The following is a 26,556-nucleotide window of genomic DNA, read 5'->3' as shown; positions in this document are numbered from 1 at the left end:
CATTACAACGCATGCTTTTACCACGCATGCCTTTTCCACACATTTTTCACTACACATGCCTTTACAACGCATATGCGCAAAACTCTTGAACCAAATTACACCAAATTTGGCAGGAAGATAGATCTTGGTCTGCAGATTGTGCTTTTTGTGATTTAAAATAAATCATTTCAGTAGTTTTTGAAAAATAAAGGTTCAAAAATACTTGTATATCTGGAGGATTGGGTCCACGAGAGTCTCGCAGGAGCACCAATTCAAAAATAAAGTGTTCTGATTGGCCCAGGGAGCTTCTTTTCCCTTAAGCCACTGGAGTCAGACTCCTGCGGGAGTGAGCACTCTGATTGGCTGCCAGCCACATGAGAAAAATATTGCTGCCAGCTATTACAAGATTCGGAGACTTGGTCTCCTGCCAGCATGGGGTTGGCTGCCTGTAGAGGGGGCAACCCCAACAGCCATGTGTGGTGGGGGGTTGGCTTTACATATTATAATAAAATATTACTTTATGTTAAAGAAAACATAGAAATGCTTTGAAAAAAGCAAAGGGTAAAGTAAAGTTATAGTTTAGTGTAATAAGAAGATCTGTGTTTTTTAACTTGGAAATTCACTGAGAAAGCCAAAGGTTAAAGTGGCGTTATAGTTGGGTAAATATGTCAGGGACAACATTAACATTTTGAACTCAAGAAAACACAGAACACATATACTTACCTGAACTATACTTCAAATGCATGGTAAAGGCATGCGTGGTAAAGTCTTGCGTTGTAAAATCTACGTGGTAAATGGACTGTGTTGTTAAAACATTGTTGTAAATTATGTTTCCTAACTCTCTACACGAGAAAAAAGAAAATATGCCTGGTCATGGATGATGTTGATATGGCACCCATGGTTGATGATTGAGTTTTCCACAAACATCAACAGTTTCTTCTCATTTATAAATTGATGTTTGAGCTCAGGATATTGTTTTGGTATCCAGTAGTGTTTTACTACTAGAATAATCACACTGTTCCTTAAGAGCAGCTACCAGCCATAGATCATTCTGCTCAACTTGAATAGGCAAATATGACAAATAAGATTATGAATGCATACTGACAAGCTGCCAATCCTTATGACACTGTTTGCGCTTCCGCTCACCTTCCTAGACATGATTGTGTTTTACTCTTTCATGGCTTTAAGTGGACCACATTGAATGTGTGGTTTGTGTCTAGGAAAGAAGAAACCTACTCCTATCCATTTACTTGTGTGATCTTTTCCCCCAATTCCTTCTCTTTTGTACCTCATACAGAGGCTCTTGAGTAAAAGTCACAGCTAGGTTTTGGGGGAGTGTGGGCAAGGAAAAAGTCCTTATTGATACACCTCATTCTTCAAGGAAAGTTGGTGATCTTGCCAGATATATGACCCCTCTCATCTAGTTCACAACTGAATTATTAACCAATGATTTTTCAATGGATCACATTATTGAACTTGTTGTGTTTCAGAATATTTGATGACGTTATGAGTTGCTTCTCTGACTCCCCTCCTCAAAGCCCTACCTTCTCTGAAGCCGGTCACACCTCCCTCTATGATGAAGATGATACCAAGGTACAGCCTTTCATGTCACTGCTAGAATAGCACGGTTTTTGAGTTATGTTTTGGATGATGGGTAGTTTCTGTCTTTATCTCAGACAGACCATATTGAACTCCGCAGGCGCGGCCGTATCTTCACCAGTCAATGGGCTAAATGTGGGCTGAGGTCATCCCCATCACTCTGCCTTATGAGCTGCAGTGCCATGGTGTGCAATTTATTATTTATTGCAGTTATGAAGGCCTTGTCACATACGCTTAGAAGTATTTTCCCATACATTATTTGGGATCAACTGCAGGACGGTGCTGTTGCCAGCATAAGGCATTAAATAAACTTTTTTTTACTTTCTCATTTTGTAGCAGACTTTGTTAAAGGTAGAACATAGCCTCGTCCTGTTATATAATGCTCTGATTGTACCACCTTGGGTATTACTCAGTACACCCAGACAAAAATGCCCTGGCTGATCCACATATGAGCGAGGGGCTGCATGGAGTTGTTGAAACTTTAATGTCAACATTCTGTGGCCAAGGCATTTTTCTGGGTGTCATGAGTAGTACCACTGGTTGTACAATCAGAGCATTCAGATAACTTGTAGCAGAGAGAAGTCTGTCCAAGCCTAAACAGCACAACACTGAGCTAGAAAATTATACACAGCTGGTGTGTGTAATTCTGGTTTGCACTGCTTTGAGACTTTTGCTGCCAGACCCTGTAAGAATCCTGTAAGAAAGCTCAACATGCAGTTTGCATAGAGATAGAAAAGTAATTTGTATAAGAAATGTCTGGCGCTGTACTGACTAAAAGAAGAATAGTCATACGCTGGTGCAGCACCAAAATTTAGCAGTTGGGTGAATGACATGTGCATGCATTTTCTTTCTCATATTTCTTATCATACTATCTTTCAGTCTCCTCTCCCCAGTAGTTTGTGTCACAGCACTCAAGTGAAGTCTCCAATTCTAGTAATCAGTTTAATTGTCATCTTTGCACTTTTTCTGCACTTTTTTCATACATTTTGTCTAGAATTTAAAAACGCAAGAAAAATAGTGAAACTGTTGTCCTAAGGAACTCAATAAATAAGTAGAAAGAAATACATGTATCAAGATCCCAGAGAAGTCACCTTAGAAGTCTTGAAGTTCCTTTGCTGCCACATCTTCTTTTGATTAATCAATCTCTGAACTGCTTGCTTTGTGACATTAATGTTAATAAAAACTAAGATTTCCAGCAGTGGGGGATTTCACTGATCATCCCTGTGCTTGCTCTTGTGGGAGGAAGACTATTCCATGGTTCTCCAACATTGGATCGTTCATAGATTCACATACTTTAATTATTCCCAGTCGTTGGCTGAGAATCATCAGTAGTTAATTTTACTCTACGGATACCTACTGTACTAGGTGATTTGCCACAATACCCTGTTCCAGTGATAACTTATGAGACCAAGTGCATCTCCTGTTGTGATCTGTAGTTATCAAGACCTTCTGGGATTGAGCATGCCCATCCTTTTCTTGTAATCTAAAGTTCAAGATTTCCAGAACACTGCTGTCCCAAGGAATTCTGTATTTTCTTTTTACTTCTATTTACTTTGTGTTCAGTTCACTCTGGCTCCTTGGCCTGCTCTCTCTTGGGTTAACGTGTTTCGCTATTCTTTGCAGAGTGCTAGAGATGAGCCTATTCATATCCTAAATGTGGCCATCAAGACAGACTGCGATATTGACGACGATGGTTTGGCCGCAATGTTCAGGGAGTTCACGCAGAGCAAGGTGAGTGTTGCCTAGAGCTAAAACTGTCTTGTCTTGGTATTGTCCACTTATGAATGAATGAGGGGTGGGTTTATACAACACTGCGATAGGAGAGGCTGTCAAAGCAGTCTTCCAAACCCATGCAGTCAGAGGAGCTCATAAGGAATTAGTTGGGGGGCACAAATATTTGTGATACGGTGGTGAAGAGGAGCTATTTAAAGACTCACTAGGATTATTACAAAATGTAGGCAGAACACATGGAAATGGTGAAAAAATGCAAAATCTTCCTGTGGTGGAGAATCTCCACTAAAGTGATAGTATGGCCGATTCTGTCGATGGATCCTGCAGTGGAGATTTAGCACGTCCTCCACAAACCCCACATGTGTCCCAGAGTATCTGCACCATGCTAGAAAATGCCTTTCTGTATCCTGCTTGCATGAGGCCAGGGGGCTCTTGTAATCAAGTAGTGCATGGGACCTGTAATCAGTAGGAGGCATAGGTTCACTTTCAGTGGGAAAGGTTACTTGGGTGAACGGGGTTTGATTACAGATTAGGATGACATGGCCACTGTAAATTAACGCAAGTCATGTTTATGTTCAATGTAATATTTTTAACAGGATACAAGAGTAAATGGCATTTCCGCAAGTGTCAATTAAAGATGACATGCTGTATTCCACTTCACCAAAAATAAAGAGTTCTAGAACCTGATCTCCGTTCCAGGACTTTATTCAGATGTTTTTTCTTATCGCTCGAGTTAACATAACAACACTTCCCAAGGGAGAGGTGAAAGCCAATCTTTGTGCTTATATTTAAGAATCGGAGGGTAATTGGACTGTTGAATCGGTTTCTTAAAGGGTGGATGGAGTCAATAATAAATTCAAAGAGCATGGTAAGGGAAGAGAGTTGTTATGATCAGTGTCCGTGAGATGAGAAAATGCTTCAGTTAAGTGAAGCCACTCCTTATGATTGAGGATCAGTATTCTTTTGTGGAGCTGCTAAACAACCTCCTCAGCGTGGAGCCTGAGCAGAAAAATTAAGGATTCAGCTTACTTGCATATTTACTTTTACCAGCACAGCTGAAGATAGACTCCAGTGTTTCTTTTTTTGATAACAACATCTGTGTTGAGATTGTAACATTGCACAGACAATTACATTACCAAAAAAGAATTAGGAGCTTCCATCCACATCCAATGCCTGAGTCCACTTTCCATTCAACTAACTTCCTGTTGTTGTATTATATCACAAATCTTAAATGGCATACAGTATTACCATCATCACAGGGGAAAGTGGGAGAAGGTGGACTCACAAAACTCTAAAACATTAATAAACAAAAAATAATCTTCTAATTTGCTGGAAATGAATGGCTGGAAACCTTCAACACTTAGCCCTCATGGAACTAGTATTATAACCAGAAAGATTTAGAAGGTTATAGAGTGATCTATACTTTAAGAAAGTTAAACTACTTTGAGGCTGCTACTTCTTGGGCAAATAAGGCCACTTTCTCACCAATAGCTACACCGAATGTAGCAGGAAATAGGACACTTGTTTGAGCACCCACTGCAACAAAATCTTTCCTATGTCTTTGCTTGTCTTTCCGTTAGGCAAGGGTAGCTGTGTTAGCATCAGGAAAGAAAAGTTAGTGAAAAGTTGTTGATAGCGACCAACCATCTTCAATAGGGCAATCCGGCCTGCAACTGACAATGGAAGTGTGCGCCAGAAGGTCATTTCTGAACGCAGCGCAGTAATCGCTCTCCCTGGATTACCCTCTAGCAGGTCTTTCTGCTGATGATAAATACGGATTCTTAGATAGTGGAACCTGTCAGGTTGCCAGGTAAGGCGCGCTTCATTGAAGCAGAGTGCCGGATCTGTGTGTCCATGACTAGAAGGATATAGGCAGGATTTGCTTCAGTTGACCTGCAACCCAGATAGGGTGGCAAATGTTGTGAGTGTGTGGGTTAGTGTAGAAGGAAGGGAGCACATATCTCTAAGGTAGACCAGAATATTGTCCGCATATAGGGACACTATGTGTCCCAAAAAATATATATATATAACTACTTTCACACCCACTCTTACTCTCATAGAGACACAGTCATATCCATTGTCATACCCATATAGAAACACTCTCACACCCACTCACAGACCCACTCAGACACTCAAACACCCAGTCACAGATCCACTCAGACACTCACACACCCACTCACAGATTCAATCAGAGACTCATGCATCCACTCACACACCCATTCAGACACTCATGCACCCACTTAATCACCAGCTCATGCACCCACTCACAGACCATTAGAGACTCACTCACTTACCTTTCAGAAGCTCATGCACCCTTTTACAGACCCACGCAGCCAGTCATACACGCACTAACAGACTCACTCGCAGACCCGCTCAGGAACTGACATACCCACTCAGAGACCCACTCAGACACTTATGCACCCACTTACAGACGCATTCAGAGACTCATGCATCCACTCACAGACCCACTCTGACATTCGCATAGCCACTCACAGGCCCACTCAAGCACCCACTCATGCACCCACTCACAGACACGCTCACTCATGCACCCACTCACATACCCACTCATCTACCCTCTCAGAAACTCATGCATCAAGTCTTAAACCCGAACAGACAGACACACACCCAAGTATAGACCCTGAGACTAATGCACCCACTCACTCACCCACACAGACGCTCATACACCCACTCGCAGACCCACTCAGATACTCATGCATCCACTCATACACCCACTCAAACATTGACGTACCCACTCAGACACTTCTGCACCCCCGTTGAGACATTCATGCACTCATTCACACACTCACTCTCCCACGGTTACAGGTTACAGTTAGGAAATAAAATTAAGAAAACCTTAGAAATTCTCTAAAAAAAACAAAAGGTTACAGGGATGTTATAGTTAGGACATAACATTACAAAACTGTAGAAATTTGCTAAAAAAAACAAAGGTTATATTGACATTATAGTTAGCAAATAACATTAAAAAAATACTTAGAAATTCACTGAAAAAACAAAGGTTACAGGGATGTTCTAGTTAGGCTCACATTCACTCATACAAAAAGTCATGTGTGATGTAATATGTGAGGTCATAAGCAGAGCATTGCGTGGGTGTAATTTATAGTTAGCGCAGGTAACTAAAACTGCTGAATTTCGAATGGTTTTATGTGAGTGAAATGTGAGCCTAACTATAACGTCCCTGTAAACTTTGATTTTTTTTCAGTGAATTTCTAATTTACAAAAAAAAAAAATCTATTTCCTAGCTATAACGTCCTTGCAACCTTTGGTTTTTTCAGTGACTTTATATATATTATTTTGAATATCTGCTTGCATGATCAAGCTCCAGGCAGTTACAAATAAGCTAAAACATAAGATGTTTAACCATCAACATGAATGATCTAAATTGTCTGAAATAATCTTGCAGCCCCAGCATGTTTACAGAAATTAGGCTCATAGATTCCTAAATGACTGGCGGCGAGGATGAAAGCGGCTGGCTGAGTGGGCTTCCTCCAGGTGCCGCAGCCTAATCGCCTGGTAATAGCGGCAGGACGTGCTGGGAGCCGGCGTTATTACCATGTAATCAGATTCCTGTTGCTCTCCTGTTATTATCTGCCACTTGTTGGATTCTATGAGCCATAAGAATTCTGATTTTAAATGGCTTTTCATTGAAGTTCTTGCCTCTTCCGGGGCCCTCACTTTAGCTGCCCAAGCATGTTGGAGGCTGGGAGTCTTTTTTCCTGCAGTAGGAAATTCAGTGAAATAAAATACCTTGGATACGAAAGTGGCCTCATGCACCCTGTGACTCCAGCCAATATCAGTGCGTTGATTCCTTGTACCACTGTTAGCCCCTTAACCGTCTCCATCCTATAGCGAAGGGGGTTATGGGACAACTTTGCTTCCAGCTTCATGAAAAAGTTCCCAATGTTGTCAATACTATGCTATTAAACTAGCACTCAAGACGACAATAGTGAACATGCCCACTGAGAACTTGAAAAGTGTATTTCCCCTTCCTTCCCTATCTTCTTTACTAGAACCCAACATTAAATTGTACATCCTCCCCTCAAGCCTCACTCTCTTGAAGTGGGGTGGTTTCATATGAAGAAGTGCCTTACAATTGCCTATAGCTCTTGAAACTAAAACTACTCTGGATTAAATCTTCTTCCTTTCTTATTGTTTTGGTGTTATCCAAAGAGCCCTGGTGTGGGTCCTTATCTTTTAATAGGTACTCTAACGAGGGTGATCACATGGATATGAATTCCGTTTCTGTGCCCTCAATTACGTGTGAGATCTTTTCAATGCCCCAAATTCCCCACAATCTGTGGAACCAGTTTAGTTTCTTAGGGGGTCAGGTTTCTGCCATCTCGCTTAAAATGCTGGTTTACTTATGAGTAGAAGTGTCATTGTTAAGCTTTTTGCTCCCCTGGTTCTCCCCCATACAAGCTCTTGTGTCCATCCTAATAATATCTCTCCAGCATTGGTTGAGTATCATATGTTAGTAATTTGAGATCATGTTTGCACAACTACCTTGCACTAGCTTTTAATTTTTGGGTATGAGCACATGCTCCACTCCCCTGTGTACCCCTGCACACATGTACACACTTCAGCCAAGTTCTTCTTTACATTCCTCACTTAATCACCAACTTACAAATAGTAGCTGTGGCACCTGTCGCCGCACAGTCGAGTGGCCTCTTACAGTACTTGCATTGTATTGGCTGCACACTCTTGTGACTCCAGCATCAAGAGATTCTGCTTCTTGATGCAACAACTGTAGAAAATATTACTGCGCATTTAAATCGGATTAAACCCTGTACATATAATGTTTTATGACTTTCTCAATGTGTGCAAATCACAGCATTTCAAAATAACATCAATTCGAGTTTCCAAAACGCTGCAATTGAGTCCAATTCAAAAAGTAACTTGTTTCTATTGTATGTAGTGTTTCCTTTATTTGTCTTCGAATTACAGTCGATAAAGACTTATCGAAGCAGTGTGCGTGTGAGAAGAAGAAGCTACCACAGCGCCATTTTGGATTTAAAAAATGGTCGCGGCAAATAACTTTGGTGAATGGTATCTTAGCAGTGCTAAATGGAAAGTCAAAACAAGGGATTTTGAACAACTACCGTAGCCCACTGACATACTGATGACAACGTTGAAACGTAATATAGACATTACATATACGCTTTGACGACGTTCCAAATATATGGAACGAAACGCTCTGGCTGGCTGCGGCGTGAGACATTATAACCTGATGTTGTTTTGAAAGTTTGAGTTGATTTGTATATGTTGAGAAGGCTATAAGACATTACATGCATAGTGAGCAATGTGATTGAATGTTGTAATAATATTCCTCACACTAGAGTTGAAATCCACCACCTCTAATCGTCTACCCCCTCTGAACAGACCTTTTCGTCTACATCTAAGGAGACTTGGAGATCCTAATCCAAACCCCCCTCCACCACACGGCTCCAGTATAATGTCCCCATCCTGTCCCTCAGCACCCCTCAAAGCAGTGTGGGAGGCACTGCCCTTGAATTTCAATGGGATATATCGCTCGTTCAACTTTGACTCGGCGCACCTTCGCCACCTGAGCTTTGGTCTACGAAAACTCTGACTCCCTACGCTGTATATTGTACTGACCATAAATCTTCTCTATGCATCTGATTCTGTTATTTATAAAATAGCTCTGCAACCTTGTATGGGTGTAGATTTATTCGTTTTGGAAATTCACATAGGTTTCCCAGTGTACAACTGGAGAATGGTGACAGTCACGTGTTTTCAGGTGGGCTGGAAAACTTTGCTAAATGTCAATGGAGACTAGACTGGGGCATTTCCAGATGTGCTGGTGCACACTGTGCTCAATTTGCACATGATGAAATGCCTTCTCATGTGTGCAATGGCCTACTTTTTAAAAGAAACTGCTTCCCCTATGCTACTTGCATTGTAGCCCAGGAAGCCACACTCCCTGTCTCTCGTAATAGATTTTCCTTACTTGAACAACTTTCTACTGAGTGATATATTTCACGCATGTAAAATCAACTATTGTGAATTCCAAAAGGGGGTTTTGCAGTCTTTAAAACGGCTATCCTTGTAAGCTAAGTATATGGCCCCATGACTTTGTCAGCTTGCTCCGCCTCTGTAACTCGCATTTAAAAAATAAATTGAATGTTAAAATCATTGTTTCTTTCATCAAAACTATTTTTTAGTTATGTTATATGCCAGCTAACGTTATGAATGAAATTAAAATAAAGCTTCATTACCAATATTGAATCAATTAAAATCAAGATTGCCTTCTTAAAGATGCTGCTTCCCATCTTAATTTTATAAGTACAGTATTGTACTGTTTTCTATTATTCCTCATATAGGACCCTTATACTTGTTAAATAAACAGAGTTATATATAGAGATCTTTAATAGAAATCTAAATAGTTACTAAAAATTGATAAAGGACGCGTTTCTAAACGGGAGGGAACCCTCTCTACTCTTCTCTAAGAATTCACAAATTCTAAACCATAAAGTAAGTATTGCTTTTTGTAAAGCAACCTTCTAAACCCTCATTAAACTTGAAGAAAAGTCATCATTTTACATAAATGTATTTTTTTTTGTAAGTGAAATGTATAACGTAAAAGGTCAGAGTTGGGGTTGTCATAAGTTGGAGCTGTTCACTCAAAGTGCTGGGATGATAGCACCCTCGAGCGTTCTGAGGCCCTACGACTTACATCACTAGTACACTGAATTTTCTTGAGTGTGCACCCCGCTTTTATTACTAAGCACTGCAAAAACTTCTGTGTCATTTCTAATTAAACCTGCAAATCAAATAAATACCGCCACACCTTCAGATCATCTTTTGAGGATACATCCTTAATTTTAGGTATTTTTGCCGCTTCAATCATTTTAAAATTCTTTCTGTCGCGTATGTTTCTAAGGAAAGGTGATTATTTGTATCTATGAATTGAAGGCATGTGCAGGCCAGGACACGAAGGCTAATTTTTTTCAGGCCTCATGTTCGCCCCGGAGGTGGTGGGAGGAGGGTCTGAAAAAGCGGACAGGTGGACACTGAAGAGCTTTAGAGAGCGAGAGAGAGTGTTTTTGTGCATGTATAAGAGAGAGAGTGAGGGAGATTATCAATGATGTTTCTCTTCATGTGGTCTCAACCTTCGCTCTGCCTCCACTGTGCTCGGTGTTGACTGTCAGGCCAAGCTGTACCCAGGAGAGTAGAGGAGGGTTTGGAGGCCCAATGCTGAGTGTCCTGAGGAGTAGGGCACATGTACAGTTTACATCTTGATTTCTAGTTAAACCCTACAGCCTCCAGCACCCGGGGAAGCTCGTCAGCAGCAGAGCCGCTTCCACTGCAGTGCAGCAGCGTCTCCACCTCATTCCCTGCATTTAGTCTAAAGATGGCCGGTGTGGAACCCCAACTGGCATGCATCGCCCTCATCTTCAAGATAGAACTTGTACCATGTTAGCCCCTGGATAACCTTTGGACTTGCATGTCGTTCTTACACACAGATACTACTTTTTTGACAGAGGGAAGGTGTGAGGTCTTTCCATAGCGAGTTAAGTATCTCACGGTATATGTTGTTGCAATGTTGTACATCTAGAAGACAGGACCTGTGAATAAAGACCTGCGAGGTGCGTGGAGCACCAGGCCATAGTACAAGTCGATAAGCTGGACGCTCCCATATACTGGCCTCACAGACAGTGCCCCGCTGAGGTGGGTCTTTGGTGGGCTGACCGCCTTTCTCCTTTTCTCCACAGAAAGCTGTCCTCATTGACCACGGAATCCGGCGCTTGACTTTCCTCGTGGCTCAAAAGGTATGATTTTGATCATGTCTGCTGATGTTTACTTTAAAAGCTATCTTCTGCCTGGTCAACATTTTCTTTTGGGGGTAGAGGAAAGGGAATCACAGAAGTAGAGTGTGTAAATACGGTTACTGTTATTATTGTTCACTCCCAGCTCCATCGGTTTCCTTTTCGCCCCTGTGTCATATTCCGATGTTTGTAAACTTTTACATGGCTGCCTGTTTCCCCAGTGGAGAACACTACCAACCACCTGATCTTTCTGTTGTCCAATCACAGCCCCTACGCGCTAGCCCTGCCCCTATGGTAAACTTGGCCCAGGCACCATCATTCTTCCCAGGGGTGCCTGCTCAGCTTGGTGACACCACCTCACTGATATATATAACCCAGGGTTCAGAGGGATGGAGAGAAACCTGGGAATACGTGAAATGGAGGTTTTCGGCTGAATAGAGACATCAGATTCTGTTAAAGAGCTTTCCCTGGATGCTGTAGGCCAGGCCATGTCCCTCTAGAACCCAAGCCTGGCCTGATGCTCCCAGATTAACCCTGGGTGGCTTCTGTGGCGGCCAGGCTGCTCCTGACCCCCACAGAGGGTGCCCTTCTTCTTGTTCAAGGGACCACCGGCTCGAGAGTCTTTTTACGTGGGTGTATATTTTGGTTGCATTCATCGGCCACTTCCTGTACATTTTTGTCACCTGTCCTCCACCTGTAACTTATTCAGTCCTGTCTACTTGCTATTTTGGGTGGGCCATTGCTTACTTTCCATCTGAAAGAGTACTTGCAGGGCTTAGAGGAGGGTGGGCACAGTGCGGCACCGCAGCTCGGGCAGCAGACGTGCTTGGAATGTTATTCAGTGGTGTTGATTTAAACTGCCATCTTAACTAGCAGCGCCCTCCTCTGGCGTCACTAGCATCACCTCTCCTCTTCAGCAGGGAGAGTGAGTGATCTCATAGAGAACCACTGTGCGCTCACTAGGCCATCACCATGGAGTCATGGCGCAGCTCTGACTCCTGGGGTTCTGTGCCCAGGGCAGTCGCAGCTGCTAGACCCCAGCGCCGCACGAATCCAGTGGAAATGAGTGGTAAGGGCTGTATCCGCAATCCTCTTTAGGCTTAATCTGTACTTCTAACGCTCCAACGCTTCGCTGGCCGGAAACTGCTGCTGCGCTGCGCGCTGGCTCTTCCTGCTTTGGGGTTTCCTGCCACTGCTGCTTTCATTGTAATCCAGTTATGTTTTGTCTAATAAGTGATGGGGTTTCTGGGGAAGTGTTAAAGCCCTGACACCTCCCTTCCAGACTCACGGGGGCAGCTACAAAGGAGCATTTAAAAAGTACAGCTCTCTTTCCATCTTTGGGTCTGATAAGGACCAAATACTTTGGGATGGATCTCACTTCGCACTCCCCAGGAGAACCGGTTCAACTTCACACTCCCAAGGAGAACCAGTTCAGCTTCACACTCCCCAGGAGAACCGGTTCAACTTCACACTCCCCAGGAGAACCGGTTCAACTTCGCACTCCCCAGGAGAACCGGTTCAACTTCGCACTCCCAAGGAGAACCGGTTCAACTTCACACTCCCCAGGAGAACCGGTTCAACTTCACACTCCCCTGGAGAACCGGTTCAACTTCACGCTCCCCAGGAGAACCGGTTCAAATTCACACTCCCCAGGAGAACCGGTTCAACTTCACACTCCCAAGGAGAACCGGTTCAACTTCACACTCCCTAGGAGAACCGGTTCAACCTCGAACTCCCAAGGAGAACCGGTTCAACTTCGCACTCCCAAGGAGAACCGGTTCAACTTCGCACTCCCAAGGAGAACCGGTTCAACTTCGCACTCCCCAGGAGAACCTGTTCAACTTCGCACTCCCCAGGAGAACCGGTTCAACTTCACACTCCCCTGGAGAACCGGTTCAACTTCACGCTCCCCAGGAGAACCGGTTCAAATTCGCACTCCCCAGGAGAACCGGTTCAACTTCGCACTCCCAAGGAGAACCGGTTCAACTTCGCACTCCCAAGGAGAACCGGTTCAACTTCGCACTCCCCAGGAGAACCTGTTCAACTTCGCACTCCCCAGGAGAACCGGTTCAACTTCACACTCCCCTGGAGAACCGGTTCAACTTCACACTCCCCAGGAGAACCGGTTCAACTTCACGCTCCCCAGGAGAACCGGTTCAAATTCACACTCCCCAGGAGAACCGGTTCAACTTCACACTCCCAAGGAGAACCGGTTCAACTTCACACTCCCTAGGAGAACCGGTTCAACCTCGAACTCCCAAGGAGAACCGGTTCAACTTCGCACTCCCAAGGAGAACCGGTTCAACTTCGCACTCCCAAGGAGAACCGGTTCAACTTCGCACTCCCCAGGAGAACCTGTTCAACTTCGCACTCCCCAGGAGAACCGGTTCAACTTCACACTCCCCTGGAGAACCGGTTCAACTTCACGCTCCCCAGGAGAACCGGTTCAAATTCGCACTCCCCAGGAGAACCGGTTCAACTTCGCACTCCCAAGGAGAACCGGTTCAACTTCGCACTCCCAAGGAGAACCGGTTCAACTTCGCACTCCCCAGGAGAACCTGTTCAACTTCGCACTCCCCAGGAGAACCGGTTCAACTTCACACTCCCCTGGAGAACCGGTTCAACTTCACACTCCCCAGGAGAACCGGTTCAACTTCACACTCCCCAGGAGAACCGGTTCAAATTCACACTCCCCAGGAGAACCGGTTCAACTTCACACTCCCCAGGAGAACCGGTTCAACTTCGCACTCCCCAGGAGAACCGGTTCAACTTCACACTCCCAAGGAGAACCGGTTCAACTTCGCACATTCTTCAAGAGAACCGGTTCAACTACGCACTCCCCAGGAGAACCAGTTCAACTTCGCACTCCCCAGGAGAACCGGTTCAACTTCACGCTCCCCAGGAGGACCGGTTCAACTTCGCACTCCCCAGGAGAACCGGTTCAAATTCGCACTCCCCAGGAGGACTGGTTCAAATTCGCATTCCCCAGGAGGACTGGTTCAAATTCGCACTCCCCAGGAGGACCGGTTCAAATTCCCTCCCCCCAGGAGAACCAGTTCTTCCCATAGGATTAAGTTGAAGACCGGTTACATTCATAAAGTGCTGGTCGGCATTGGTTGACCCGATGTGTTCCTTGTTGCTGTCGCATGCAGGTAATTCAGTTGGGAGTCAGCAGTAACTCTGAATAGTGTAGCTAAGAGGAGAGTTGACATTGAAAGGGTACAAGGGCACACCAGTGAGAATGGGCTTGGGTGAACAGTTGACTGGAGCAGTTGTGGGCCAGGTCGGTGGACCATTTTTGTGGTAACCACTTCCTAGCTCGCTTTCCATGAATGCACGCGTAATGGACGGGTTTCAGCTGGTCTTTGCATGCTCACCATACAGTTCTTTCATTATCTGTAAGGTCTCTTGGATGGAGGATGGATCTTCCCGAAGATGATTTTATTGCCCTCAGCGTCCATTGCCTTAATCTCACGAGGACAGGCAAAGGAGGGCAGTAGGTGGCAAAGCAGGGCAGTAGGTGGCAAAGCAGGGCAATAGACAGAAAGAAATCCAGGGCCGGTCATCAACATCTCCAAATAGTAGGAGGTGACACTAGGCCAACCACAGAGGGTTCCAGAGTACTTTAAGGCATCAGGCAAACATAACGCATTCAAAGTAAAACTTCAGTCATAATATGAGTGCCTCTTGTCCGCGAGCTCGATGAGCAAAGCAGGAAGTAACATTTCCCTAAGGGGGCAGCCATCTTGTCTCCACGTTCCGTCTGCAGTTCGTCAGCACGGAAATTAACATATAGGGCTTTCTGATACGTTAAATACATCCTTGGCTACAGTTCACCTTTAAATAAGAAATTTGAAAAAATTAAGTGGCAGCCTGCATTTGACTGATGCAGCCTGTGAAAGCTGATGAAATGTGCAGGAGGTCAGGATATCGGAAAGGGGGAATTTCAAATGAGGAAGGCTGCATGCCATAAGACTTGGCTTCCAGGCCTAGTTTTGCCTCTTCGGGCCTCCGTCCGTTCTGGTCCTTGCAGATGTCACTGTGCGCTGATCCAACGTGTCCAGGCTGTGCAGAAGAGCTCTGCACAGAAATCTGATGCAAGGCGCAGACCTTCTCACCTGTGTTAAAAAGTTCCTCAGAGCTGTACTTTTTAAATGAAACGTTGTAGCCCTCCAGCCATTGGGCAGAGAAATGTTAAGGGTGGTCAACTCTGTCCAGTTCGGGGATTCCAGTAATTTTGCTTTAATTTTGTTATTAATTGGCAGCTTCTTTTTGCTTTTTTTCTTTTCTCTTCCTTTGTCTTCATTTGTAAGGATTTCCGAAAACAGGTCAACTGTGAGGTGGACCAGCGGTTCCAGGTACGTACACATCAATAAACTAGATAAAAAGAGCAATTACTGAAGAAAAAAATCTCGTTTTTTAATTGTTTTATAATGCATTATGGGATTTGAAGTCCAGTCGGTGGTGGCAATGAACAGCATTCAAAAGAAGCAGGCAATATTATGCATGCGCATCAGTGAGTGACTGTATGTTAGCACCAAGTGCTTCCTTGACATTTCTCACAAGCAGCAGATATGTAAAGTGAAAGACCAGGGCAGGAGATCACCCAAGGTGTGGGCAGGGATGCTCCTAGTCTGTCCCTGTGTGCGGCAGTGCAGGATCACGTAGTAGCTGAAAGGACTTGGGGAGACAAGTGTAGTCTTGGGGTATTTGTGTCACTTGTGATCTCTGTGGTGTGCTTAGGGACACTAGGCCCCTGATTTAGAGTTTGACGGATACAGGGCATTCTCCAAACTCGATATGAAGCCTAAGTATAAAGATCTGCAAAAACAAAATATTATGCGGCGGAAGGCCTCGCAGTGATTTGGCCATAGTCGTCACAGTAGCTACCACGAGTCTGTGCATTAAGGCTTTGTCCAGCTTGCATTAGCTGCCAGGTAGGGTCTCTCGGAAGCATTATTGCCTACATATGGCAGAAATCCCTTCTTTTGCTTAGAAACCTCCTCCCCTCTCGGATTCCGATTGGCGGCTGGACTTGCCACTAACTTTAGAAGGGACTGGAGTTTGTGTGTGTTTTAATTACACTCCATATAATTAGTTCTCAGCATGTTTAGGTGAAAGCAAGTTGCTCCTGCCAGCTTCCAATTTTCTCATCTCATTAGGCTGTTAATGCGATTATTAGTATAATAATCAGCTATGATGATTTCATTTGTGGGTTTCCACATTGCCTGGTTTGCGGGGTGTCTTGATTGGCTAATTTGGGCAAATTATTCTGTGCGTCTTGATGGCGGTTGGCTGATTACAACTCAGCAGGGGCATAATTCCCCTTCGAGGGCAGGATCACGCTATCATTATATTTTTGGGTTATTGTTGAAGAGCGCTGAGACTCTACGCGCTTGGCGTTGCACATTTCCCGCCATTCCGTTAGAATTCTCTCGGAACGACAGAGCTCACGGCAGGAAGTGAGTGGTAATGAGACATGGACGTTCAGGAGGTGGGCTAGTCAGACAGCTCGTGCAGAGGACTTCAGGCACCTCGGCGCAGTGCATGGCATCGACAAGGCAAGTTACGTCATTCGTTTGTACCTGATAGCTTCACACAGGGACAGAGCTCTCGGCACCTCGAGCTTGCTGGTGCTGGGTGGCGGTAGCTGTCAGCAGAGGCTACGCAGAGCACCGTTGCTTTTGGGGCGGCTTCGGTGGATTTTCCATTTACCTGTGCATTGTTGCATATGCCTCCTGTTGAGTACTTTCACACTGCAGCAGTGGCTGCCCCCTCTGGTTCTTCTGCCTCTCACATTGGATGCAGAGCAGTGTTACCCAAACTTTCAGAACCAAGACCCACTTTTTGAGTGATAAACTTTCGCAACCTACCTAGATTCAATGGAATGAGGCGGGCGACATTTTAGTGTAGCTAAAATAGCGTGTGGTGGCGCTCCGTCCTGTGCCGACCATACATTTTCGATTGAAATGGCCACTAGATTTGCACCGACGTACAGTTTTACTGATGAAACAATATTGCGCATAAATGATGACGTGTGGAAATAGGGTTTCATTTAGTATTTATCATTTGTGCATCACAAAGTAAAGTGTCTTTGTTTTGTTGTTTTTATTGTTGCAGCGTGAAGGATATTGCAGTTCACACATAGACCGACTTAGCATCAACATGCCGCCTTGTCAGCCATCTATGCAACATTATGAGATAAAGAAAAGGAAACAAGAAACACATATCCACCACACCCCTTCCCATCCCAACCTCCCCCCTGGGTGCCCATACGCTATTACACAGCTACCTACAGATATCTGAGTTGGCTGTGTGATAAAAAAAACCTTCTATTCTTCAGTCAATCGCAATATTTTCAAGTATTTAGGGCAGGTAAGTTCTGTAAATTCCTGGGATAATAAGGTGATACATGAACTCCAGACCTCTCTGAAGGTGTCCCCTTGACCTCTTACTGTTGCAGATAACCTTTGCATCCCCAGCAGGTGCCAGATGCGATGTCACCATCCCAGCTTGGGCGGTATCCTATCTGTGCCCCATAGTGCCAAAATCGTTTGGTGAGCAGCCCCAAGCGCCGATGCCATATGTCTGGCCCGTCTAGATTTGAGTGGGTATGCCAATGGGTTGGGAAGACCTAGTGTTATGTACGCTTGGAATCGGGGGATTTGTGTACTAAAATGCATATCAATTTAATCTAAAATGTATTTCCAGAAATGGATTAGCTTAGAGCAGTCCCATAGTATGTGTGATAGTGACCCATTGCCCCCCACACCTCTAACATTGCCCGCGCTGTGTCGGATTCCCTTTGTGGAGACGCTCTGGTGTGAAGTACCAATACATGTCAATTTTTGTTGCAGTTTCTATGCTAGAGGCATTGGTCGCTGTGTCTCTCATCCTACACTATGTGTCCCTCCATTCCCGGGGGCAAAGTCCCCTACCAAGTTCCTGTTCCCATCGCGACTGGGACGAAGACTTCTCCTCAAAAACCCCCTCCGTCAGGAGCTTGTACGGTTCTGTTACAAAGTGTCGGTCTGATTCTTTACAAATGAGCCACTTCTCAAATTTCGTCAGGGGCCGTTGGGCTGCCTCTTTAACCTCTGGTTGCATCACCCAGCATCTGATCTGTGTGTAGCGGAATCTTTCCTTCTCCGAAATGGCGTTGTCAACCCTCAGGGTGCTGAAGGGAATAGGACCCTCTTCATCAAAGAAGTGGCCACCGATCTACATCTGGGCCTGAGCCACTCCTGGAATATCGTTTCCTTTAATCCCAGGGTGAAGTCTGGGTTACCAACTATTGGTGTTAGGGGACTGACGAGAGACTATTTTCTTTAGCTAGTGCTTCCCAGGTTCTGAGGGTGGGTGAGGTAACCGCCGATAGATGGAGACTAGGGGTTCTTTGTGATCTGCCCAGGAACGAAATTTCCACAGGGATGTGCCGGCCAATTCTCTGTCCATAAAAAGCCATTTCTTTTCTGGCTCCCGGCGAGACCATTCAACTATGTATCTAATTTGTGCTACCCTGAAGTATCTAAGAATGCAGGGGATGCCTAAGCCGCCCTCGGCTGGGTCCTCCAACTAAGCTCCTGACTCATTCTGGAGCGTCAGTCAGCCCATACAAAATTTTTGAAAGGCACCCTGTATAGTTTGAATCAATCCGTGCGGCGGCCATAAGGGCAAAGTCAGAATGAAATAGAGAACTCTAGGAAGGACCACCATCTTCCATGCCGGTATATGGCCAAGCCAGGACAGAGGTTAGACACGCCATTTCACTAGGTCTGTCTGGACCCGTGTGGTCAAGATTCTATAATTGACCTCCGCTACTTCAGTTATGGTCGAGGCAAGTTGTATTCCCACGTAGGATATAGTCTGCTGCCTTCTTATGGGGAGGGATTGTGCGAGGGCTTCTTTCGTGGCCCGCGTCACAGTTAGGCTCAGTGCCTGTGATTTGGCGAGGTTAATCTTGAATCCCGAGACCGCCCCAAATCTTTCCACCACTCTCAGGAACACCGGTAGGGCCTCTTGGGGATTCTCCAGAGATACTAATACGTCTGCGTACATTGTAATGAGGTGCTTCTCTCCTCCAAATCTCAGACCAGTAATAAGTGGGTCATCCCATACTCGCTGCGCGAATGGCTCCATAAAAAGCGCAAAGAGCAGCGGGGACAAAGGACAGCCCCGCCGGGTACCACGAGCAATGGGGAAGCTCCCAGAACCCCTGCCATTCACCCTAACCGTGGCTCTTGGTTCCCCGTACCCACTTAGAATCCATGCTCGGAACCGTTCCCCAATCCCGTATATCACCAGTGCCTCTTCCAAGTAGGGCCAGTGCACCCGGTCAAATGCCTTTTCTGCATTTATAGAGAGGAGCATCGCCTCTCTATGAGAGCGGGTTGCCTTGAATGCGTTTTGTATTATACGCACACTGTCTGCCTGGGATAAAACCAGACTGACCCGGGTCAAGAAGTCCAGGCATGTGCGAAGCAAGGCGAGCCGCCAATAAATGTCTTGTCACATCATTTGCTCTAGTTTTCTTTCTCTGACTGCAAAGTGGTAGGAGATTGCAAACAACAATCCGCGTGCTAGAAAACATAAGCAGCAGTTTGTCAGAGACATAGCCTAACATTTGACCTCTGTCTTTGAAGAGAAGCAAATGTGACAAAATAAATACGGATTTTCAAAGCATCTTCATTTATTGCTTGGACTTTAACAACCCACCATAAATGCACTGGCAACCCACAGTTTGGGAAGCATTGATATAGAGTACGTCTTCTGTGGAGTCTTTTGTTGTCTGCACTGCCTTCAAAGTGACGCCCTCTGGACCGGTTGCGTACCACAATGCCCTCAAAGGCTTTCTCTGTGTGTCCAGGCACTATTACACTGGCTCCAAAGCGTGGTCCAGGCACGGTTACACTGGTTGCAGGGCTTGGTCCATGTCTGTTCCATTGACTGCAGAGACTGGCCCCACACGGCTTAGTCCATGTCTGTTCCACTGGCTGCAGAGCCTAACCCCTCTGTGTCTTTCCTCTTCCGCCCCTGTTGCAGAGCCTGCCCTCCCTTGGTCACTCCTCTTTCACACTCACTACAGAGGCTGGCCTCCCAATGTCACTCCTGTTTCACACTAGCTGCAGAAGCTGGCCTCCCCTTGGTCACTCCTCTTTCACACTCACTACAGAGGCTGGCCTCCCAATGTCACTTTTGTTTCACACTAGCTGCAGAAGCTGGCCTCCCCTCGGTCACTCCTCTTTCACACTAGCTTAAGAGGCTGTCCTCCCTGTGTCACTCCTTTTTCACAGCTGCTGGCCTTCATAGGTCACTCCTCTTTCACACTCACTGCAGAGGCTTGCCTTCCAGAGTCACTCCTCTTTCACACTAGCTGCAAAGTTTGGCCTCCCTGTGTCGCTCCTCTTTCACACTAGCTGCAGAGGCTAGCCTTCTTAGGTCACTCCTTTTTCACACCTGCTGCAGAAGCGAGCCTCCCAGGGTTACTCCTCTTTCACACTAGCTGCACGGGCTGGCCTCCCTGGGTCACTCTTCTTTCACATTGGCAGCAGAGGTTGGCCTCCCAGGGTCACTCCTCTTTCACACTAGCTGCAGACGTTAGCCTCCCTGTGTCCCTCCTCTTTCACACTACCTGCAGAATTCGGCCTCCCTGTGTCGCTTCTCTTTCACACTAGCTGCAGAGGCTGGCCACCCTCTGGTCACTCCTCTTTCACACTAGCTGCAGAGGCTGGCCTCCCAGGGTCACTCCTCTTTCACACTAGCTGCCGACGCTGGCCTTCCAGGGTCACTCCTCTTTCACACTACCTGCAGACTTCGGCCTCCCTGTGTCCCTCCTCTTTCACACCTGCTGCAGAGGCTGACCTTCCTAGGTCACTTCTCTTTCATACCAGCTGCAGAAGCTGACCTCCCTCCAGTCACTTCTCTTTCACACCAACTGCAGAGGCTGGCCTTTCAGGGCTACTCCTCTTTCACACTAGCTGCAGAGGCTGGCTTCACTGTGTCACTCCTCTTTCACACTAGCTGCAGAGGCTGGCCTTCCTCGGGTGCCTCCTCTGTCACACTAACTGCAGAGGCTGGCCTTCCTAGGTCACTACTCTTTCACACTCACTGCAGAGGCTGGCCTTCCAGGGTTACTCCTCTTTCACACTAGCTGCAGGGGCTGGCCTCCCTCTGGTCACTCCTCCTTCACACTAACTGCAGAGGCTGGCCCCCTTGGGTCGCTTCTCTTTCACACTAGCTGCAGAGGCTGGCCTCCCTGTGTCACTCCTCTTTCACACTAGCTGCAAAGTCTGGCCTTCCTAGGTCACTACTCTTTTGCACTCACTGCAGAGGCTGGCCTTCCAGGGTTACTCCTCTTTCACACTAGCTACAGAGCTGGCCTCCCTGGGTCACTCCTCTTTCACACCTGCTGCAGACGCTGGCCTCCCTGGGTCACTCCTCTTTCACACCTGCTGCAGAGGCTGGCCTTCCTAGGTCACTCCTTTTTCACACCTGCTGCAGAGACTGGTCTCCCAGGGGCACGCCTCTTTCACACCTGCTGCAGACGCAGGCCTCCCAGGGTCACTCCTCTTTCACACTAGCTGCAGAGGCTGGCCTTCCAGGTTTACTCCTCTTTCACACTAGCTACAGAGCTGGCCTGCCTGGGTCACTCTTCTTTCACACCTGCTGCAGACGTTGGCCTCCCAAAGTCACGCCTCTTTCACACCTGCTGCAGACGCTGGTCTCCCAGGGTCACTCCTCTTTCACACTAGCTGTAGAGGCTGGCCTCCCTCGGGTCCCTCCTCTGTCACACTGACTGCAGACGCTGGCCTTCCTAGGTCACTACTCTTTCACACTCAATGCAGAGGCTGGTCTTCCAGGGTTACTCCTCTTTCACACTAGCTGCAGGGGCTGGCCTCCCTCCGGTCACTCCTTTTTCACACTAGCTGCAGACGCTGGCCTCCCAGGGTCACTCCTCTTTCACACTAGCTGCAGATGCTGGCCTCCCTGGGTCACTCTTCTTTCACACCTGCTGCAGACGCTGGCCTCCCAGAGTCACGCCTCTTTCACACCTGCTGCAGACGCTGGCCTCCCAGGGTCACTCCTCTTTTACACTAGCTGCAGACGCTGGCCTCCCTGGGTCACTCTTCTTTCACACCTGCTGCAGAGGCTGGCCTCCCAGGGTCACGCCTCTTTCATACCTGCTGCAGACGCTGGTCTCCCAGGGTCACTCCTCTTTCACACTAGCTGCAGACGCTGGCCTCCCAGGGTCACTCCTCTTTCACACTCCATGCAGAGTTTGGCCTCCCTGTGTCGCTCTTCTTTCACACTAGCTGCAGACGCTGGCCTCCCTGGGTCACTCCTCTTTCACACCTGCTGCAGACGCTGGCCTCCCAGGGTCACTCCTCTTTCACACCTGCTGCAGACGTTGGCCTCCCAGGGTCATGCCTCTTTCACACTAGCTGCAGACGCTGGCCTCCCAGAGTCACGCCTCTTTCACACCTGCTGCAGACGTTGGCCTCCCAGGGTCACTCCTCTTTCACACTAGCTGCAGACGCTGGCCTCCCAGAGTCATGCCTCTTTCACACCTGCTGCAGACGTTGGCCTCCCAGGGTCACGCCTCTTTCACACTAGCTGCAGACGCTGGTCTCCCAGGGTCACTACTCTTTCACACCTGCTGCAGACGTTGGCCTCCCAGGGTCACGCCTCTTTCACACTAGCTGCAGACGCTGGCCTCCCAGGGTCACTCCTCTTTCACACTAGCTGCAGACGCTGGCCTCCCAGGGTCACGCCTCTTTCACACCTGCTGCAGACGTTGGCCTCCCAGGGTCACGCCTCTTTCACACTAGCTGCAGACGCTGGCCTCCCAGGGTCACTCCTCTTTCACACCTGCTGCAGACGCTGGCCTCCCAGGGTCACTCCTCTTTCACACTCCCTGCAGAGTTTGGCCTCCCTGTGTCGCTCTTCTTTCACACTAGCTGCAGAGGCTGGCCTCCCAGGGTCACTCCTCTTTCACACTCCCTGCAGAGGCTGGCCTCCCTGTGTCACTCCTCTTTCACACTAGCTGCAAAGTCTGGCCTTCCTAGGTCACTACTCTTTTGCACTCACTGCAGAGGCTGGCCTTCCAGGGTTACTCCTCTTTCACACTAGCTACAGAGCTGGCCTCCCTGGGTCACTCCTCTTTCACACCTGCTGCAGAGGCTGGTCTCCCAGGGTCACGCCTATTTCACACTAGCTGCAGAGGCTGGCCTCCCAGGGTCACTTCTCTTTCATGCTGGCTACAGAGGCTGGCCTCCCAGGGTCACACCTCTTTCACTCCTGCTGCAGACGCTGGCCTCCCAGGGTCACTCCTCTTTCACACTAGCTGCAGAGGCTGGCTTCCCAGGGTCACTCCTCTTTTACACTCCCTGCAGAGTTTGGCCTCCCTGTGTCGCTCTTCTTTCACACAAGCTGCAGATGCTGGCCTCCCAGGGTCACTCCTCTTTCACACTAGCTGCAGAGGCTGGCCTCCCAGGGTCACTCCTCTTTCACACTCCCTGCAGAGTTTGGCCTCCCTGTGTCGCTCTTCTTTCACACAAGCTGCAGATGCTGACCTCCCAGGGTCACTCCTCTTTCACACTAGCTGCAGAGGCTGGCCTCCCAGGGTCACGCCTCTTTCACACCTGCTGCAGAGGCTGGCCTCCCAGGGTCACTCCTCTTTCACACTAGCTGCTGAGGCTGGCCTCCCAGGGTCACTCCTCTTTCACACTAGCTGCAGACGCTGGCCTCCCAGGGTCACTCCTCTTTCACACTAGCTGCAGAGGTTGGCCTCCCAGGGTCACTCCTCTTTCGCACCTGCTGCAGACGCTGGCCTCCCAGGGTCACTCCTCTTTCACACCTGCTGCAGACGCTGGCCTCCCAGGGTCACTCCTCTTTCACACTAGCTGCAGAGGCTGGCCTCCCAGGGTCACGCCTCTTTCACACCTGCTGCAGACGCTGGCCTCCCAGGGTCACTCCTCTTTCACACTAGCTGCAGAGGCTGGCCTCCCAGGGTCACGCCTCTTTCACACTCGCTGCAGACGCTGGCCTCCCAGGGTCACTCCTCTTTCACACTAGCTGCAGACGTTGGCCTCCCAGGGTCACGCCTCTTTCACACCTGCTGCAGACGCTGGCCTCCCAGGGTCACTCCTCTTTCACACTAGCTGCAGACGCTGGCCTCCCAGGGTCACTCCTCTTTCACACTAGCTGCAGAGGCTGGCCTTCCTAAGTCACTCCTTTTTCACACCTGTTGCAGAGGCAGGCCTCCCAGGGTCACTCCTCTTTCACACTAGCTGCAGAGGCTGGCCTCCCTGTGTCCCTCCTCTTTCATACCAGCTGCAGAGGCTGGCATCCCTGGGTCGTCACTCCTCTTTCACACTCCCTGCAGAGTTTGGCCTCCCTGTGTCGCTCCTCTTTCACACAAGCTTCAGCTGCTGACCTCCCTGGGTTACTCCTCTTTCAGACTAGATTAAGAGGCTGTCACTCTGGCGGCAGGCCTCAGCATCTCTGAGTTACGCGCCTCACACTAGCTGCACAGCCTGCCTCTAAGCGCTTGCCCCTCATCACACTGGTTGCAGAGCCTACCCCCTTTGCCCTCTCCACAATAACACTAGTGTCGAATTCTGATCTCTCTGGGTGTCCTCCCACTAACACTGCCTCATAAGCCTAGCTTTTTGCAATATTTCATTTATATCACTGGTTGGAGTCAGGTTTTTTGAGCTATGTCCCATTTCAGAGAATGTCAGTGCCTCTTATACCATTTGCAGATGTTGAGATGTGTTTACTCCAGTTCCACTCACAGTAGCGTGATACATCCACAGCTTTGCATAACTCATGAATAATGAGGCCCTCCAGCAGCACTGGGGGTAATCTGCCCTCTTTCTACAGAACTGTTAGAGTCTCTGGTGGCTGTCACTGTTCTAGATGTTTCACAGACCTTACAGGCTCCGACCCCTGACAGAAAATAGATCAGTCAAGGTACAAAAGTCTTACATGTGTCATGAAGAGCTACAGTTTACACAGATCGCACAGGTACACGCCTCTGAGTGCAGAGGTGTACCCGGGTTACAGAAACAGTACACGCTTAGGCATCTCAAAGCAAAACCTTTCTTCATCTTGCACCGGTCAAACAGACTCTGCCCTCCGACTGAAGACCTGTTCTTCAGGTGATAGAGTTCTTACAAGATCAGGCACCTGCTACGAAAAGTAGCCTTCATAGTACAAAGAATTTACAGGCAAAAGCTCAGGAAATCATCGCTACCTCTCATTGTACAGAGATCTTACAGGACAAATATCCATCAAGTTACACAGATTTCACAGGCCCAGGGTCGATTTAGACAGCACTGCTTTCCCTCAGGCTACAACTGTATTACAGGATCAGACATCTGACTGTTTATAGGCACCAGAGATCACTTAGTCTTAGGTGCCAGAAAGCCGAGCTAACTTTCATATAGTTCTTACAAGGCAGGACCCTTGAGACCAGAGGTATTTTTCAGAATGTTAGCCTGGGAAAATATCGAGCATTAAGACTGAGTTGTTCGTAGCACCATCCTGAATTTCGATTTTTAAGTCAGCAGAAACACGATACAATTTAACGTATCTCGTTGAACTCCTAGTTTTATATTTGTTTTTGGGCAAACCCATGGAACACGTTTTCAAGAAAACCACAACTACATTAGTTGGAATGGGGTACTTCATCTTACACAAGCTTCATGAAAGTCCATCCAACGATTCTTGCCCTAGGTGCAACAGTTTTTATCCTGTGAGAATGAACACGGGGAAAACCAGTTTTGCACCCCCACTCCTCCGTCTTTCTCCGCCCCCTCCCCCCCCACCCACTAGATAGATCTTCATAAAATACTGGGATCACGTGCATGTGGCTACATCAAAATATACAAAACTTGTATGCAGTTAGGTTAAACTCTACTAAAGTTACCCAAGAATCATTACATTTCCTATGATCTATGGGGGACTTTGATTCCACCGTTTCGACTCTGAATATGGTGCTAAGTCTGAACAGTACACCTGGACTACCGATGAATGATTTATGCATGTGCAAGTGTTCAGGGGGCATGATGGGGCAGGATGACAAACCTTGCCCCCAAGTAGTCCCAAGCCCTTAGCACGGCATGAAAGCTCAAATTAATGTGTTAAGTGTGGGAAGAGGCCTTGGGATTCTACCGGTTAATTGTGCCCTGTGGGGTCCCCTTGAGGATGATATAGCAACTGCTTTACTGCTCCATTTCAGGAATATTTGGAACTAGTGCCACTTTCCTTAAAGCATTTTATGCTGTTGCTTCAGTTCTGGAACATTTTACGGAAAGTTACAAATTCTCCAAAAATTGTCATATATGGTTGGTCTGTTGTAATTTAGTCTTTTAGCACTTAGGGTGCTGCTCAAGGTGAAAAACAAGGAATAGCATTTAGGGATTGTTAACAGTGTGAA

General features: G+C 47.2%; 1 protein-coding gene across 5 annotated transcripts in view; it reads left to right on the top strand.

The window, feature by feature from the left end:
* ACACA (acetyl-CoA carboxylase alpha) overlaps positions 1-26,556 on the top strand; it is a 938,215-nt gene that overhangs the window by 436,841 nt on the left and 474,818 nt on the right. For 3 of the 5 annotated variants that reach the window (XM_085649478.1, XM_085649477.1, XM_085649481.1), the window contains 4 exons: positions 1,470-1,572; positions 3,202-3,309; positions 11,061-11,117; positions 15,428-15,472. In XM_085649478.1, the coding sequence (XP_085505604.1) occupies positions 1,470-1,572; positions 3,202-3,309; positions 11,061-11,117; positions 15,428-15,472 (313 nt within the window). The remainder of the gene's footprint in view (positions 1-1,469; positions 1,573-3,201; positions 3,310-11,060; positions 11,118-15,427; positions 15,473-26,556) is intronic. The other 2 variants (XM_085649480.1, XM_085649479.1) reach the window with 1 other exon arrangement.

Source organism: Triturus cristatus, chromosome 3_2 (genome assembly GCF_964204655.1).
Source record: "Triturus cristatus chromosome 3_2, aTriCri1.1, whole genome shotgun sequence".
Taxonomy (NCBI): Eukaryota; Metazoa; Chordata; class Amphibia; order Caudata; family Salamandridae; genus Triturus; species Triturus cristatus.
Note: the sequence above shows the minus strand (reverse complement) of the source record. Positions and strands in the feature narration are given on the sequence as shown.